General features: G+C 46.9%; 1 protein-coding gene across 4 annotated transcripts in view; it reads left to right on the forward strand.

Annotated features, from left to right (window-relative positions):
- Positions 1-19046, forward strand: part of Myo5a (myosin VA) — a 166059-nt gene that overhangs the window by 137378 nt on the left and 9635 nt on the right. For 2 of the 4 annotated variants that reach the window (XM_021261008.2, XM_021261038.2), the window contains 7 exons: positions 2031-2105; positions 3401-3494; positions 9107-9253; positions 10991-11145; positions 14560-14649; positions 16773-16923; positions 18580-18862. In XM_021261008.2, coding sequence (XP_021116667.1) covers positions 2031-2105; positions 3401-3494; positions 9107-9253; positions 10991-11145; positions 14560-14649; positions 16773-16923; positions 18580-18862 — 995 coding nt within the window. The remainder of the gene's footprint in view (positions 1-2030; positions 2106-3400; positions 3495-9106; positions 9254-10990; positions 11146-14559; positions 14650-16772; positions 16924-18579; positions 18863-19046) is intronic. The other 2 variants (XM_004835382.4, XM_087180476.1) reach the window with 1 other exon arrangement.

Here is a 19046-nt window from a genome sequence, read left to right on the forward strand (position 1 = left end):
AGGACTCCCAGAGGCTCCAGACCCAGGCCACCCGCTCCCTTCATCAGCTGCACAGGCTCTGCCTTCTCAGTAGGCTTCTTACCTGATTGTCACAACAGAGACCAGGGACAGCTGTGTTTACCTTTGGCCCCTATGCAGCCACCAAAGCCACACCAGCCTCCCCCTCCTAGACAGTGGGCTTGGCGTTGAGGTTGGCAAACCGACCAGGAGCTTCGGTTGACTGAGATGGACTGCTAGGACAAGGGCTGCACACTTTTATTTATCTGGGCAGAACTTAGACCATAGATGAGAATTTTTTTCCCCCTTGCAGATTCTGAACACTGGTATGGAGTCTAAGGTTTTTCTTCTCCTTTTTTTTTTTTTGTTTTTTTAACTGAAATTTTTTCTGAGCTCTTTCTCAGTCACATAATAGCTTTTATTTCAGATTTGTAGTTTTAAAAATCTTTTTAAGTTTGACAGATATATTTATTGCATTAAAAATCATTGAAACATTATAAGTCTACATGTCTTATAAGTTCTATAATGTAAGGCCAGGGATTTAGCTCGGTGGTTCCGCTGCCTGCCTTGCAAGCGCAAGGACCCGAGTTCGATCCCCGGTACCAAAAAAAAAAAAAAAGATCTATAATGTAGAGACAGCCTGATTTTGAGAAAAGTTGTTTGGTACTATTGGTGATTTATGTGTTTTTTTAAAATTAAGGTTCTTAATATATTTGGAATTTTTCTGAAAATTTAACAGTCAGAATCACCCCTCCATTACTCCATTAATGATCACTGACACACTGATACACGAGTAGTTTGCTTGGGTCATTCATTTGGCCACACTTCCTGTGGATTAGAAGCAAAGCTCATAGGTGTTCCTTTCACCGTCCGTCTTCCTATAGGGGCTCCAGGCTGGGAGTAGGGGTGAGGATAAGGAGGTTACTCGAACTCTTCCAATTCGTGGGAGAAATCTGTATCACAAAATATTATTGAAATGGTGTTTTATTACTTTTGCATATATTGTTGCTTCATTTAGACTAACAATGCTTTGATGATTTAGAACTGATTAACGGCCTGAATCATATATTAACTGCTCAGTGTGCAGTCTATGCTCATTTATGATCACGTTTACGAATGCCTGAAGACACCAGGTGCCTGGAGGACCCGTGCACTGCAGGTGCTTCTGGGTGGCAGTCCCCAGGGTTTGTTCACTAAGCCGATCACATTTCCTCTGCCACCTGTCTGCAGTTTAACTTTCTTGTCAATTTTTCATAGCTAACAGAATAAATCAAGGCCCCACATTCTAAGCTGGAAGGGTCTAGTTCATGAGTCTGAGTTTAAGGGGCCTTCTGGATCAGCCACTGCTCCTGCCATTACACTGACTACTAATTCAAGAGCATGGATTCAGTCTTCAGGACACGAAATGGTGGACTTTTTCAAAGTCTTTATAGTTTCTGTTTCCGCTGTGCATTTCCTTCGGCACTTGGGCAAAATATTAAAGCAGCCCAGATCTCAGTGTTCCTGGAAATTCTGCCTTGCATAACATCCACCACCCACCCACCCCCAGCACAGACAGAAGGTTTTCTCCCTCCTCTCAAACAGGCCTCCCCGCACCGCCTCTTCAATGAGGGCAGGTGCAGCAGTGCTATCGGGGCCATCACTCCCACTTTGCCCACCCTTGTGCGCTGCTGGAGCCCGGAAGGTGCAGCAGCTTGAGCACAGCAGAGTGGGTGGGGCCTGGAGTCAAAGGGCAGGAGGCTAAGACCTAGGTGGCAGCCTGCCCAGAGCGTGCACGCCTGTGCCTTGTACCAGCTGAGTGACAACATCTGGCTGGCACCTGTTTCCTTTGAGGGTAAAAAAAGTATTTGTAACTGTGGAGTTAAGACCATCTATACTAGAGAAATAATAAGGTAATGGTAGGTGACAAATTCGAGCCTTTGAGTAGATAATTTCACCATTTGTGTTTCAAAATATTTTTTAATTGATTTTGCTGGTGTCGCATTCCCTCAAAAATATGAGAAAACAAATATCCATTGTGCCTGTTTTTTCAGTATTTTGAGGAATTATATGCAGATGACCCTAAGAAGTATCAGTCATACCGGATTTCACTTTACAGACGGATGATTGTATGTAAAACCTGTGCTCCTCTTTGTCCTCCTGCTCTTCCTCCTCGCCCTCTAACTGGGGAGCACTGCTGCCTGCCTCCCCAGGCATCCCTTCCAAAAGTTCACAACACCCGCTTCTTCTCACAGCTCTCTCACAGCCAGCAGTGTCACATCTGTCACCGTCCTCCTCCACTGTCACGTTTGGTTTGTTATTAACACCAGGCTTACAGTGTGATGGAAGCAAATGTGTTTGAAGATCAGCTGAAGTCCAAGAGGCGCAGCCTAACACTCCATTAGAGACCATTCCCGTCAGATCACGGATCTGGTGTCTAATTCACTCCTGTCCGAGCCGGCAGGGGGCCGGTGTGTGTGTGACAAGTGCCTATGTTTGGAGGCATTGTCTTCCCCACACCTTGCGCGGCAGCCACACACATATGGTCCACCTCCTCCTGAGCTCCTGGTCTGTGCTTGTCTACTTCCTTCGTAAGGGTGGAGTTAACCGTGCCTGTCACCTGCAACGACTCGTTAGTCAGTAATCACAGATTCCCCCTCTGTCACACTCCATTTTATCTGTGTACTGGCCATTCATAATTACCCCCTTTTCTCTGTGTCATTAGTTTCATAGGTGACTTACGCAGCTGTCACTTTAGTTCTCCACGCAAGAGCAGACCGCTCTTTATCCTGATCTCTGGCTATTTTTCAGCCTTTTAATTTCTACAACTTCATTTCTTTTTTTTTTTTTGGTACCGGGGATCGAACTCGGGTCCTTGTGCTTGCACAACAGGCAGTGAAACCACTGAGCTAAATCCCCGGCCCTACAACTTCATTTCTTAAGCTTCAAGGCTAAGGTAGCATCTCCAGTGGGGGGTTCTGAGAGACAGCATGCTTCACACATGGGTGTCAGTGTTGCCTAAGTCCACGCACCCTCAAGTCTTCCCACAAGCCCCCTGGTGCACTCATCAAAATTCATTCTTGCCCAGTCCCCTTTGTAAAAGAAACGGCTCTGCTGGAGGACTAGTGATTTCCATGCAGTCAGTGGTTTCACCCTTGTGGAGCTGGCGGAAAGCACGCGGGTCAGCCTCTGCCCATCACACTGATGTGCTTAACTGCGCTGTGCCTTAACCTTTGGCTTTCTTTGCAGCTGCTCCTTCCCTGCCTGCCAGTTTGAGCCAGGTGCTGGCTCCACCAGCAAGTTTTTCTGGAGTTTGTGTGTAAAACTAACAGTGTTGTTTCTGTGATTTTGTGTCTCTTTTTTCTTTGTGCATTTCAGAAGGCCTATTTTGAACTTTATGTGTATGTCTCATTTTGATCTGTAGGATTTGATGGAACAACTGGAAAAACAGGATAAGACTGTCCGGAAACTGAAAAAACAGCTCAAAGTATTTGCCAAAAAAATTGGTGAACTAGAAGGTATTTAAACATGTTTTTCTACCAGCTGCTAAATCTTGGTTTTGTGTTGCCGTGCCGGTGGCCTAATAGATGTTTGCATGGAATTGTTAGGGATAATAACAAAAATTACTTTTGGCAAACCTGACCTCTTTAGAGTGGGAATTTCCATTTCTAGATGAAGAAAAATGTTCTTTCCCTGGTAATAATAAGTTTCAGAGGGAAAGCGTAAGGACCCGAGTTCAATCCCCGGTACCAAAAAAAAAAAAGTTCCAGAGGGAGACCACTCATTCAGCTAACATCTAAGGAGTATCTTCTGTATCCACTGTACTACGGCGTGGTGGTTAGGACCATGGGTTCTGGAGGCATGCTTCTTAGGGTCAAATCCTAGCTCTTCCTTGTTAATCCTGATACCGGGCAAGTTCCTGAACCTGTCTGCCTCAGTTTTTCTACCTGTCAAATGGGAAGGGTTGGTGTCTATCTGACATGGGTCACAAGGACTAAGTAAGTTAATATAGGTAATGCATTTAGAATCGTTCCTCACAGTAGCAAATGCTAAGTGCAGCTTAGTTGTTAGTATTAGCAGTCCTTATTAAAGATAATAAGAGGAATATAATAGAGTCCTCAGAGAACTCATAGCCTAATGGAGAAAAAAAGAAAAAAATATGAATTACAGTTATAAAGAATAAGATTTTTTAAACATCTCATGATTTCAGTATGACGATAGGAAAGCTTCTTGAGAAATCATCAAAGAGCAGCCGTTATGGTTGTCATGAGCAGACAAGTCCCAGTGCCTTCCAGTACGTTTCCCTGAGTTCCTGCCAACACTGGGCAGTTGTCAGAGCCAGTCGTCTTGCAGTGACAGGCTCCAGCCAGACCCCAAGCTTTTCCAACCACCTTCTCACTGCTCAGGACATTTCCGAGCTCAGCCCCAAAGCTGGAATTGCCTTCAGATCTATGCAAGCTCTTATGCAGACCAAAACACCATTGCTCTGCTGGCCACCTGCCTTACTTTCTGAGTCACTCTTAGTCCTCCTTGGGCCTGGGATGAGGACACCATGTCACCAGGGATGCTTCAGAGCTGCTGCCGTGACACATGCCGGGCGAGGCTCACCAGCCATGTCGTGACTCCCTTTCTCCTGGGCCTGCTCATCCTTTGAGGTCAGAGTCATAGGTCTTGTCCTCAGGAGCAGCATTTCCCTGCCACCCAGACAGGGCTTGCTGCCTCGCCCTCTGTGCCCTGCTGTCTAGCTCTCTTCTGGGGCCTTCGTCATGCCTTATTGTAGCAGTTTTCCCACTTGAATTGCTGGCTTCCATGATAGACTTTGAGCTTCCTGGGCATAGGAATGCTTCTCACTTCTACTTATTTTACAGCACCCAGCATTGTATCTGTCTATCAAAACCTTCCATAAATGTAGAGTGATGGAATAAATTTCAGAAATAATTAGAACGTGGCAACATGGATGCTTACTGTGGAAAGGATATTGCTCCCTTAGATGTGCAAATTCTGAAGTATTTGTTTACAAATAAAATCACTTTGTAGCCACATTTTATATTTAATTCTGTAGTACTGCATGATTCATGCATCATATATCATGGTAAACTTTTTTTTAAATTTTGAGACAGGGTCTCACTCTGTAGTTCAGGCTGGCCTTGAACTCACAGTGATCCTCCTGCCTCAGCCTCCCCGGTGCTGAGATTACTGACATGCGCCACCACGCCCAGCCATGTTAAACTTTCTGAATTTCCACATCACATATATGTACAAGCTGTGATTATTGGCAGAACTCAAAACTACTTTTTTGGCTGAAAACTTTCGACAGGTAATTGTGCACCCATTATAATAATCACACAACAGAATATTTACTTAAAAAACTGATTTCAAGGATATAAACTTGTGAGCTTAGTTATTTGTTCAAGTCTTTTTCTTTTTTTTTTTGGTACTGGGGATCAAACTCGGGACCTTACGCTTGCCAGGCAGGTGGCAGAACCACTGAGCTACATTCCCAGCCCAGAGAACAACTTGATAGTTAAACTATCCTGACAACTACAAAGGTAAAAGAGGCATTTGAGAAGCCAATTGTTAGATTAAACCAAAAGAAGAAAAAGACATAGCAGTTCCTAATAAAGGCTGTGTTTGAGTGAGTGATGGGAATCCAGAGGGAATCAGATGGATTCTGAGCTGGTGCTCGCCCAGATGGGCTCGAAGTGAGTGGCTTCTCCTCACATTTCTCATCTTCACCTGAGCACCCAGTGTACAGGAAGTGACAGCAACATAGTACAGGAAGCCCTTTCCATAAAGGAAAGTTTATGCCTTTGTTTCTGTGAGTGTGCTGTAACATGCGTGCATCCTTCTGGTTTAGAATAGCACAGCTCTGCCTTCTCCTGCGGGCTGCATTTAATTAAAGACTTTTTTAAAAAGCCAACAGACTTTTTTTTTAAATGCCAACATATATAATTTTTAGCAGAAATTATATAGCGAAATGGGGAGTATTTTGAAGTTTGATCTGCTTCGTGCTGTATTTTAATCCAGGAGTAGGTGTTGCATCTCCGTTTTTATAGTCTAGAGATTTAGACCTCAAAGCATCCTAGCATCAGTTATTTTGAAGAAGAGGACAGAGCTGAGGCCCGGAAGTCACTGGTGACTTGCCAAGGCCTTGCCAGTTGGTGGCAGGAGGAGTCAGGCCCTTACCTGACTGTGGAGTTCCCATGAGATCAACGCCTTCCTGGTGCCTGTGAGGAAAAGTGAATATTTTTTAAAAGTCATTCTAGAGCTGGGGATTTAACTCAGTGGTTCCAGCGCCTTCCTTGAAAGCACAAGGTCCTGAGTTCAATCCCCAGTACCGAAAAAAAAAAAGTCATTCTGATTTTCCTTTCTAGGACAATGAAATCCAGGCACACTTTTCCACTGAGCTTAGAATAAGAATCTAGAGAAGGAAAAAAAAAAAAGTAGAATCTAGAGAAGGGCACCAGGAGTCGTTTCCCGTCTTTCTGGGAGGCTGTCAATATAGCTGGTCCATTTGTGCTGCTCTAACCAAACACCTCAGACTGGGTGGTTTATTGGCAAGAGAATCCCATTCTCACAGCTCTGAAGAGAGACACCTGGACCCAGGTGCCTGTAGGCTCAGGGTCTGGGGAGGCCCTGGCCTCTGCCGTCCATGCGGGACGTTGTCCCCTCACCTCCAGAGGAGACTGCTCTGGGGACAGGCATGTGCCTCACTGGTCCCAGGGGCCCTCTGGGGTCGCCAGTCCCTCAGTGGGGTGGGGCTCTTGCGGTCCCGTGAGCACTCCTCAAGGCTCAGTCTCAGTGCTCTTACATTAAACATACACGTAGCACCCTGAGGTCTCTGGAGGGTTTGAAAACTGGCAGAGCGCTCTGACTTCTCCTAGTCCATTCTTTGTCTTCCTGATGCCACCTAAAGGTTGCCATTTTGTGGTGAACTGATATCTAGCTTTCATCTGTGAGTTTTCATATAAAAACTTAAGTCCTTAGGAAGAATTCAAAGACAAAAATTTTAAAGATGATGGCACATTTTGTGTGACATTTTGTACAGAGCCAAAAATACCCTGATTTGAGATTTTGCAAAAGGAAAGTGAAACTTTCTTTTAAAACATGAGCTCTCTTAGTGAAAATATTCACTGTATTCCAAAATTCTGATGTTTCCATGTTTAACATTTTACCATCTCTAAAGTTTGTGTCTTAAAGTTGTTGAGGTTAAAAAAAAAAAAAAAAAGTTGTTGAGGTTAGCCAGGTGTAGTGGTACAAACGTGAAATCCCAGTACTCTGGGAGGCTGAGGCAGGAGGATTGCAAAATCCAGCCTAATGGGCAATTTAGCAAGACCCTGTCTCAAAAAGAAAAAACTTAAAGGGCCTGGGGATATAGCTCAGTTTGAAGACCTTAGGTTCAATCCCTGATACCACCAAACAAAAAACAAAAAGAACAACTGTTGGTATATGATCTATTATAGCTTAATTGGCAGTGGTTTTCCTCTTTTAGTGTACATAAAATGGCATATCTCTAATTAGTGACATCTTAGGTTTTGTAAAATCAGTGCATTTAAAACATCCTCTGGGTTACCTGGAGTCCAAATATATGCATTTGTCAGTAAATCTAACTTGTTTCCTCCCAGCATTTAAAACATCCTCTTTGGGTTACCTGGAGTCCAAATATATGCATTTGTCAGTAAATCTAACTTGTTTCCTCCCAGTTTTCCCTCTTGGAATTGTCTCTGTGGCCCGGGGACTAGTAGCATAGATGGCAGGGATTTTATTGCTTTTTACACACAACTGTCTTAAGAGTTGTGGAGGCCACAGGTTCGTTAATACTCAGCATTGTGTTTAAACTGACCCTGGAGATAATCAGTGTAAAATTGAATGGTTGGGTCTCCCTTCTGTTGTGTAGAGGAGTGCATTTTACGACCAGTCTTGGGGCTCTCCAGCTGCACGGCCCTGCGTCCAGTCGCAGGCTGATCACTCTGTAGACGTCGCAGTGGTGGATGTGGTGACTGCCTGCACCAGGTTTTCAACGCTGAGAGCCTCAGTGTGTGACACCATGTCACGTGGTAGACGGGTGTCACTGAGTCCGAGCCACCTGAGCGTGAGCACCGCAGGTACTGGTGTTCCCATGGCAACCTTCCCAGGCTGGCTTCCCAGAACTAACCCCAGAAACCGCCCTCGTGGCACAGAGTCAGTACATTAAACTTCTGATGTCTCTGGCGCTCATCTGCCTTTTGTTCACCAACCATCTTGGAACTGTCTGTGCTTAAATAGGTCTCCTAACTGCTCCCCTTCCTGCAGATGAAAGCGTAAAACCCTCCTGCTAGCATGTGTGTCCACAGTCTCTGCAGAAGCTCCTGCTCCCTCACCTCTCCTGTGTCTCCTATTCAGTTCTCAATTCCGAGAGGAAGTCTTCTTTCTACCCTTGGCCTAGCTTTGCTCCAGTTGCTGCCATGGACAACAGCAAATGTGTTTAGTACCTGACAGGGTTGTACTTGAATGATTACGACTCAGGAGTGGGATGTTCATTCTCCATCAAACAAAAAAATAATATTTAGTAATTCATATTAAATAACAGTTTTTATTTGCCCATGATTGCTTTGGGAGCCAGAGGTGGTGGGAGAAGGTTTTGCCTTTGAGACCTCTCTGGGAAATCATCTGTATTCAGATCAGCTGGTATGAAGAAACAGTAAAGTAAATGTTCTTTTACTTATAATGACTGGATTCTGCAGCTAATGGTACTGTTACTGTCCCTTTCTAGAATAGTTTTTATTTTTCCTCTATGAGTTAAAGTCCATATGTATTTAACAATTTCTGATTGGTAGATGTTAGTTAACAAATATGTTAAACTACATATTTCTGGAACATTTAATCTAATAAACTGTGCTGCAAAAAGAAAATATTTTGAATCAGGCGAGGTTATTTGATGTTAATAATATCAGACTGTAATGGCTGTTAGAGTGACATTTGCTATCTGTCCACCCCATTTTAGCAGAAAAAAATACTTTAAGAGAGGACAGTTAAGTGGTCAATATGACAAGTTTCTATTGTTAGAGTTCATTTGAAAGTACAGGAACATAGAACCCTCTCATCTTTCCCATCTGAATAAAACATTTTCCTCTTTTTGTTTCTCATGAAGTGGGCCAGATGGAGAACATATCTCCAGGACAGATCATTGATGAACCTATCCGTCCAGTCAACATTCCCAGGAAAGAAAAGGATTTCCAAGGAATGCTGGAATACAAGAAGGAAGATGAGCAGAAACTTGTTAAGAACCTGATTCTAGGCAAGTACTCTGCGTGAGCTGCAAGGTCTGGCTGCTATGAGGGGAAACTCTCCCTGCTGTTAAAAGTATCGTATGCGAGGGTCTGCACTCCCCTTGTGAACTGGCCCCCACCTCGCTGTCACTCAGATGGAGGCAGGGACACCTTTAAGGACCCAGGGGGCCAGGCCTTCTGAGCCTGGCTGCGTGTTGGAATCAGCCAGGGAGCTTCGCGGAGCATTCACACGTGGCTCTCTCGGCCCAGTGAAGCCCAGATCTCTGTCTGGGGAGTGGTGGCAGCCATATCTAGTATTTGTTCAGAAAAGACTTCAGCAAAGGAAGGGCAAGATGGGGCAGATGAGAAGGGTAGATGCAGCAGTTCAGAGGGGCATAAGGCTGGGAGTGGCCCCGCCGGTCGTGTAAGGAGCCTCCGTAAGGGGGCTTGTAGGGAGTGGTGGCGGCTGAGGAGAGAGTACACACCACTGAGAGGCGTCAACTGTAACACCTAACACCTCCCCCATGGCCCTCGCCTGGCACTTCTCCCCCAGTGCCAGGTGGCAACAGTGTGGCTGGCAGCTACGCCCACCCTGACACCTCCAGTTCGTGGCGTTAAACTTAGCACTGAGGGTGGGTGCAGAGGAGCTTCGCTTTCAATGTGATCTTCACTTGGGAAGAATGTTAGGGAGCCACTGTTCAGTTTTGGGGTAAAAAGGGTAGAGTGAAGGCCGGTATACTGTTTTATATAAAATTGTCAGAAAACACCATGACACATGATTTTTGGACAGACTGAAGGAAGCAAGGGAGCAAGTCATGCTATCTTAGGAAAGAGCATCTGACACAGAAAAGCAGGCTGCCCATCAGCCCTGGGGGAAGCATGCCTGACACTTTGAGCCCCCAGGCACAGCCACGTGGCTAGGGCAGAGGGGGCTGGGCAGGAGAGGAACCAGGTCAGGGCACAGGGGACCCCTGGGGACTTGGGGTCTTGTGGATGAGTGAGATGAGGAGCTTCCTGGAGGATTTGCCAAACAACAGTGACATAATCTGACTCCGTTCATAAAGAAGTGCCACGTTACAGTGTGGGAAATGGGTCACCAGTAGTCAGGGAGGCCCGGGGGCCTCGGCTGTGGTGGTATCTAGAAAATGCAGAGGGAGGGGCCTGGACTCAGAATGTATTTTGTTTTCATTTTTTGTGGGGTTTTTTGGTACCGGGGATCAAACTCGGGACCTTGCACTTGTGAAGCAGGTGGTGGAACCACAGAGCTAAATCCCCAGCCCTCAGGATGTATTTTGTAGGCAGAGCCAGCAGGAGCGTTGATGGAGTAGGGAGGGGTGTGTGGTGTGAGAAAAGAAAGGGGTCAAAAAAGGTGGGCGTGGTGGCCCAAGCCTGTGATCCCAGCACTGAGGAGGCAGAGGCAGGAGGATCACATGCTCAAGACCAGCCTGGTTTACGTAGTGAGACCTTGTTTCAAAAAATAAAAAAGGGTCAAAGAGATGTTGAAATTGAATCCTGAGAGGCTGGGAGGCTGGAGTGCCACTTCCTGGGGTAGGGAGAGCCCAGGAAGAAGGAGTCAGAGAAGAAGCCAGTGGGGCTTCTTCTTCACCGGTGCATCAGTGGCACGTCCAGAAGGCAGCTGAAGTGCAAGTTGGGGCCAAGGGAAGGTCGGGCAGAGGCCGCAGTCCTGCATTCTGCAGCCAGGGCTGCGGGGCGTCAGCTGTTAACTCTCCCGTGTGACTTGCAGGCTCTCACTTTTCCTCTTCCAGAACTGAAGCCACGGGGTGTGGCAGTTAACCTGATTCCGGGATTGCCGGCCTACATCCTGTTCATGTGTGTCCGGCACGCTGACTACCTAAATGACGATCAGAAAGTGAGGTCGCTGCTCACATCAACCATCAACAGCATCAAAAAGGTGTTGAAGGTCAGTTCCCACGCGCACGGCAGGCCTTGTGCTGAGTGCTGGTGAGGATGGCAGCACAGAGGCGCTGTCCTCCCCAGACCTGTTCGTCACCAGTGACCAGCGCCTTCCCGGCTTCACTGAAGACCTGCCCTGAGGAGACACCCTTCTACACCCTATCTGTAACAGCTTCCTTTAAAGCAAGTTAGACTTGATTCAACACTGTTGCATTTAATCATAGACTAAGTTAAGTTTCTTTCTGGACAAAAATAAGCTGCTTTAAAGTTTTACGTGCAACTAAATTAAAAGTGCTTAGTGGAGACTTTGTATACGGAACACGATGCTGGTGTTCAAATACGTGCCGCGTTCAGTGATACAGGGCTCATCTGTTGAAAAGCTGCCTGATAAAGCATAGAACATCTTCTTACTTTAGTTCCCAGTGTTCTCCAGCTCAGCCCTGATTTTTCTGTTACCCAAATGCCTGCCTCCCTGTGAGAAGCGCACACAGATGCTGTCAGGGAGGGGCTTGGGGAGGGCGGAAGCGTTGTGTAACGAGCAGAAAGCCCACAGACCTCCACCAGCCCCGCGTCATCGTGACTTGGAGGAAGCGCAGCCCGCTCAGCGTGCACTGCAGGCAGGACGCTAGCTCCAGGACTGCGCCTCTGCAGGCAGGACACTAGCTCCAGGACTGCGCCTCCGCCTCCTGAGTCCTTCCTCACTGGGCCTGGGTGGGGGCGTCAGGGTGGAGAGAGTTAACGTGCCCATTGCACTCAGATCCAAGATGTCTTTCATGAACTTTTTAAAAAATGGTAAAATATACAGAACATACAGTTTACCATTTTCATCGTCTTCTGTGGACAGTTGCAGGACACTGAGTGTTGATGGTGCTGTGCAGCCCTCAGCACCCCCCTTCTCCGCTGACCCTGTGCCTGTAAACATCCTCATCCCTCCCTCCTCTGTGCACTTACTCTGTGGCCACCTTCTGCAATGCTTGCCAAACCAGGGAGCTTTGAAGGCTTGACATTCAAAACTCCGTGGCTGACTTTGGAACATGACTCATTTTTGATATACCAATGCTACATAGCATTTAGACTCTAAGTTTTGCCACTTACATAAAAACTCCTACATAGACAGAAAAAAAAAAGAGATAAAGGTTTTTTTCTTTAATCTGAATTGCAAGAAGGCATTTATCAGCTAGGCATGGCGGCACACGCCTTTAATCCCCACACTCTGGGAGGCTGATGTAGGAGGATCACAAGTTCCAGCCCAACCTGGGCTAGAGATTTAGCAAGAGCTTGTCTCATAATGAAAAATAAAAAGGGCTGGCTGGGGTATATCTGTGTGAAGGCCTGGATTCAGTCTCTAGTACTGCAAAATAAAATTTTTTAAAAAATACGTTTATCTAGTTTGACTAATTGTCCTACCATATTGTTTAAAATTAAAAAGGAGTGGGTATTAGACACAGTACTCTTGATCTCATTTTAATTTGATGTGTATTTGTTTCACATCCTTGTTTTGAATTGAAGTGTGGTTTGCATCCCAGTTTTGATTTTCCCCACTGTTTTTTCACATGGGCCCTGAAATAGCATAACAAGCCAAGCCATAAGAAAACCCATATGGTTTTAGCTCATAGAACCTTTTTAATCTAGTAAAGTAAAAACCACAAATAGCTTTGAACTCATCCTTTTTCCTCTGCGAGGCAGTTGGAACTAGCTGATTTATTATTTAATTTTGGCCAAATATAGTTTGTTCATTGTAAAAATATTATTTTGGCAAACTCAATCCAGTAACTTGCAGTAAAGTTGGCATTCAGTTTTAAATTTTTTGAAGTTTCCAAAGAAGTAAATGGTCTTTTATTTTGAACTAATATGGGAACATCTTTCTTTAATGAGTACGGGGCAGGCACTGTTAGTGTTCATGTGGAGGGGAATTATGGAGTTAACTTGTGTGAAAGTAGCTTAGCAAAGGCTGGAGCCCACTAATGGGAATAGATCCTGAATTATTCTGAGAGGGAGTCTTCTCCTTGGCTTTAAATCAGCTTTACCTGGTAATTCTTTTCGGTGCCGGGCTTCCTGGTAATTTTCAGCATAGTGCAGTTAAATCCCTTCTGTTCAGGCTGTCCCAGGGTCTCTACGTCTTGACTTACCTCACGCGTGCTTCAGTGACTCTGACCCCCAGGCCTGCCTGTGGCCAGCATTGCCTTCGAACCTGCCTGTTGGTCTTTGTCAGTGTGGCCCAGACTCTGCTGGGGACAGTTATAATCCAGGTCTTTGCAAGGGTGAGATTATTTTTGTCAAACCTGCTCTCAGGCATAGGGTTTACCTTGTGGTAAAATGAGGTCCTCAAATCAGCCGTCCTGTCTTAGCTAAAAAGACTAACTTAGATTATCTTCTGGGATTTCTTTCTGAAAGTCTCTATAGAAAAATACTCTCCCTGGACCGGGGATTTAGCTCAGTGGTTCCAGCACCTGCCTTGCAAGCCCAAGGTCCCGAGTTCGATCCCCAGTACCAAAAAAAATAAAAAAGAAAAATACTCTCCCAAATTTAAAGGTTTTAGTTTGTGTTGTGCTTGCTTAACATGGGAAATTTTACTGATCTAGACAAATGATCCCCTAGCAGTCTCTTCCCATGTGTATCCTGCTCCTGGTACACTTTACTACACAGAGCTGCCACCAGGGGTGCACAGTGGGGCTGTCAGGCCGCTTCTGCGCCCTGGCTCTGCTGCGGTGGAGGAGCAGCAGACTTATGAGAGTGTGTGACAGCATGCAGGAAGAAGCTGGTAAGGTCAAAGCACACTGGTTAATGGGAGGCACCTGGATGCAGTAAAAAGCGTATTGTAGCTTCTCCCTCCGTGACTTCTGTACCCACACAGGTCTGTTTTCCATTCACAAATCAGTGGAACTCCTGAGTGTGTCCTTCCCAGCTCCGGGTCTTCAGGGAGCTGGCCTCGTCCTTGCCCTGCAGCCCAGCTTCCCTGAGGCGCTGCTCAGGGAGGCCGCCCAGGCCCTCACTTCCTGCTCAGAACCCTCAGCTCACCGTGCCCAGGAGCTTTAGTCTCAGTCAGGCCTGAATTCTTCAGACCTACTTTCCTGTTCACCTGTCACTAAACCTTTTGTGCTCTTCCTTCCCGCCCCCTCATTAACTAGCCCCTGGGGAGCTGAGCCTGGCTCCGCTGTGGACTGAGTTCTGTTCTGCACACGGGGCAGCTGGGCTGGGCCGACTGGATGGCAGTGCACTTCTCTGGTGGCCCCAACACCCAGCCAGTGAGCCAGACTGCCCTCTGCGAGCAGTGACGTAAGCCGCAGTGAGGCTCGGTCTTATTTCTGTAACAGGGTGTGACGGAGACTGGTGGAAGTGGGCTTTCTGGCATCTGTGTGGGTTTTTTCATGTTGTTATTTCCCTGTGAAAAAGCTAAATTTAGACTTATTCTCTCTTTCAGAAAAGAGGTGATGATTTTGAAACCGTCTCCTTCTGGCTCTCTAACACATGCCGATTTTTGCACTGTTTGAAGCAGTACAGTGGAGAAGAGGTGAGAAAACCTTGATTATAAAACCAGCATGCTGTTCTTAAAAATTTAAAAGCACAAAATGTTTTTGACCATGTGTTGTGGGTGCAGTGGTGCACGCCTGTAATTCCGTCTTCTCAGGAGGCTGAGACAGGAGGATCCAGCACATGGGAGGCACTGGGTTCAGTCCCCAGAACTGAAAAAAAGGGTTAACCCTTGTGTTAATTTCAAAACCCAAATTCAGAAGAGGCTTGGAAGTTCACTGTTGTATTTGGTGTTCCTCATCTACCATGCAGTGAACTGAGGTATGGTAGAGTTTCCTTCCTTTTAGAGTTTATATTATGAGAAAGCACAGCAAAATAATAGGCAGTATCAGTCAACGGACAGTTAACACAAATGGGGCTCGTTGTCGGTATGCTGAAGTGAGCTGGCAAGAACCAGTACTGGAACATCTAACTGTTTAAAGACAGTCAGTTTTGGCTTGCCCCAGTGCATCAAAGTAACAAAGATGAGGCACACGTGTAAAGTCATGTGTCCTTGGATGTGTCCTGAAGCCTCTGTTGCTTTTGTTTGTAATGATGTGCTCATTAGCTGTTTAACACACATCAACGTATTTTAAAATTTTATCAGATATTAATTCTCACTGTTTGTTAAGGGTCATATCTAACTCGTTATACGTTAGGTTATTTATGTTATTTAATTTTGGAAACCCCTGTGCAATAGGAATTAGAACCCAGTTCCACTGAGAAGGAGGCAGAAGCTCAGTGAGGCTCAACAACTCACCGGCACCCTGTGCTGTAGCAGGGAACTGGGGTTCGGCCTGTGTCCTAACTGCTCCCACCCACGCCTGCCAGCCCCGCACTAGGAGGCCTCTGACAAGGAAGAAAGAGGACTGTCCCGTGAGTGACGAAAACATGGCAGGAGCCCACACCTGAGCAGAGCAAGGGCCCCCAGGCCCTGGGCAGGCAGAGCCTTAACTGTGTCCCCCTGGAGCCCATGTCGGTAGCAGCTCGTAGGGGCAGATGCCTGACTGGAGGCAGAATGCAGAGAGTAAGCAGCACATGGGTCAGCTGGACTCAAGTAGCTATGGTTCCACTGCAGAGGACTGCAAGAAGTGCCTGCCTGTACACCTGGCCTCCTTTACAGGACACCACCCAGAGGGCCGTTCCCAACTCGGACTGAAAATCAGTGCAGTCACACAACATGATAAAAGGAAAATTCTTGTTTGCTTAGCGGTCTCTGTAGCAATTGGTCTCTCTCAAGATCGCATATGCCCTTGGGCGCAGTGTTCAAGAACAGGACTGTGTTCAGTGAGCTAGAGTTAACGGGTTGCTCCTTTCCATAATGTAGTATTTGCCACAGATCTGCTGCTTCATACATGAGGCACTCATTCTTTCTTAAATTCCTCCAACATGTTTTATTGACATTACTACTGGAAAGCTTTAGGGTTAGTTTGCCAAGTTTGTGGTTCAAAGCTAAGGAAGGGGAACAACAGATGCAGACAGAAGCAGGGCAGCATGGGAGGACTGTCCTGCCCCTTGTGTGGGGATGGGAGCTCATGGGAGAGAGGAACAGAGAGCATGGAGATGTTGGCCACGGGGGATGGTGAGACAGACAGGAGACCCTCTGGCTCAAGGGGTGATTGAAAAGTGCAGTATGTGTTTAAGTGTTCCCAACTTGTTAGAGCAAAAGACACATTGCCAAGAACAGTGAGCTAAGTGTATTCGAAGGAACGGGGAGGGTGTTGAGGGAGGTTAATGTGTCTTTTACTGTGATAAATTGTATTTAAACATTCACTATAGTTTTTGATCACACCTGATTGATCAACCATTGTACGGCAGTTCCTGTCAAAAGCACTGTGGCATGTTGTCCTGCACCTTACTCGTCAGATCTGACACCCAGTGACTTCTGGCTCTTCCCAAAGTCAGTGAGGGGAAACATTTTGAGTTGATTCAGGACATCGAGGCAGCCAGGACGGTACAACTAAAGACACTCAAAAGAGGACTCCAGAGCTGCCTCAGAGAGTGGCAAGAATGATAGGCTGTGGAGATTCAAAGCAAGGGGGAGAATTTTGGAGAGAATTCATGGCAGTGTGTTTTACTGTAGAAGATTCTTTCTCCACGTGAACATTTCCTGTGTTTTTCCAGGGCTTCATGAAGCACAACACGTCCCGCCAGAACGAGCACTGCCTCACCAACTTTGACCTGGCAGAGTACCGGCAGGTGCTGAGTGACCTGGCCATCCAGATCTACCAGCAGCTGGTACGGGTGCTGGAGAACATCCTGCAGCCTATGATTGGTAAGGCCTGGGCGCGCTGACCTCGGGCTCCTGCCTGGGCCTGTGTTCACACGGGGAGCTTAAAGTAGGGAGGAAGACACAGGCCTGCAACCAGCCACGCTTACCCGGCCTGCAGAAATTCACTGCTTCCACATGATAGAGATAGCAGACCCAGCTCCCACCCGTGGATAATGCTCCCTCTTGAGATTGATTATACCTTGTTCAGTTTGCAAAACCGCTCTGAGCTTTGGCCTGGAGTCTACTGCACGGGGCTTCTCAGAGGCCATGGGACGCTGCAGGGCTGCGGAGGCACTGTGGTAGGAGAATGTCCCGGGGGTGAGCTCTGCAGTGCCTGGAAATGTGCAAGGCGGTCTGGGTTAAAGCAGTGGTCTCCTATTGGCTGCATGGTGTGTGTGTGTGTTTAAGTACGTGCACACATGTATGTTCCTCTTTATGTACACTCAACTAAATGTGTGAGCCTGGGCAGCTCTCTGTTTGTGCTCATCCTGGGGTTCTCTTCTGTGTCGTGCTAACTGCGTTCCTTTGGTGATTGTAGCAGGAATGACTAGGAATTAAGACCCATGGGTACAGATCAGGCTGCTAATTTGAATGCATTGAATTTTTTAAAAACTTTTTTTCAAGTTACCAACACTGGTATTTTCAGGCAAATTATGAGCAGGCTCTTAAAGCTACTGCTAACTATTCTTTCTTTCCCCACTGTGCACTCTCCACATTTCCTGGCTGCCTCATTATTCCGCCTCAGGGCGCATAGTGCTCCATTCTTTCATGGCCCAGTAAAGCAGCGAGACACAGTAGGCTGAGGAAGCTATGCAGGACAGCAGTGGTTTCTTCTCTTGGCCCCTAAAGGTCAGGGATGTAGAGCTACCTGGGTCAGCCGCAGTCCAGGAACTAACACAGAGGCCAGGAAAGTGGGCTTGGGCCAGCCCTTCCTCTGCTTTTACCCGATCTCCCTGGGTCTCCCTGGGTGAACCAGCAGTGTGGTCTAGGGAGTCCTTCGCCAAACAGTGGCCTGCATTCCCAGCCATCTGACAGCAACAGCAGCGTGTCTGCATCTCCACGAGGTCTGGGGAAGCTGAGGTTAGCACAGCGAATGAGAAAACACACCAGGGTAGCTGGGACTTCAGGTGCTCCTCAGCCCAGTGTTAGGAGGGCACAGTGTGTATGTTGGGTGGTGTGGGGTGCGGAGCCCAGGGCAAGGAGAGCCTGTCTCCAGCCGCACACCAGCTCCTTTCCCCAGGTCTTCTTCCTCCAAAGTACGGAGCATACTTCCCATTGCTGTGCCTGCCCACCCACCTACCTTCCTTCCTTCCTTCCTTCCTTCCTTCCTTCCTTCCTTCCTTCTTCCTTCCTCCTCCCTGTTTGCTCTGGGGCTCAGGTATGGAGAATGCTTACCTTAACTCTGATACCTCTCTCAAAAACCCACCCAAGACATCACATGTTTATGCTATCAAAGCCACTGCCTCTTATTTTAGAAAACATGGCTGAAGAGTACATAATGTCATTTAAATTCCATATTTAAGAATCAGCTCATTAAAGTTTAAATCCAGAGCTCCTTTAGATGAAGTCCTTCCCCTCTCTTGACTCCAGGTCTTTCCTAGCTACATTGTGCTCATAGCCAGGTTTCCTCAAAGTCTCATAACAGTTCACTCTCTGCAGTGTCAGGCATGCTGGAGCACGAGACGATCCAGGGCGTGTCCGGCGTGAAGCCCACAGGGCTGCGGAAACGCACCTCCAGCATTGCTGACGAGGGCACCTACACACTGGACTCCATCCTTCGGCAGCTCAGCTCCTTCCACTCGGTCATGTGCCAGCATGGCATGGACCCTGAGCTCATCAAGCAGGTGGCTAAGCAGATGTTCTACATCGTCGGGGCCGTCACGCTCAACAACCTCCTCCTGCGGAAGGATATGTGCTCCTGGAGCAAAGGCATGCAGATCAGGTGAGTTGGGCCAGCCCCGCGATTATGGGGCTGTGGCTTGGAAATATATTTTACCAGAATCCCATTTTGTACGTAAGGAAAGAAGAATAGATCTAGTAGATTTTTGTTTTGTTTTGTTTTTTGTTTTTTTGGTACCAGGGATTGAACTCGGGTCCTTGCGCTTGCAAGGCAGGTGGCGAAACCA

The sequence above is a fragment of the Heterocephalus glaber genome, unplaced genomic scaffold (assembly GCF_053883595.1).
Source record: "Heterocephalus glaber isolate CG9 unplaced genomic scaffold, H.glaber_assembly_v1.0 deba00000122, whole genome shotgun sequence".
Taxonomy (NCBI): Eukaryota; Metazoa; Chordata; class Mammalia; order Rodentia; family Bathyergidae; genus Heterocephalus; species Heterocephalus glaber.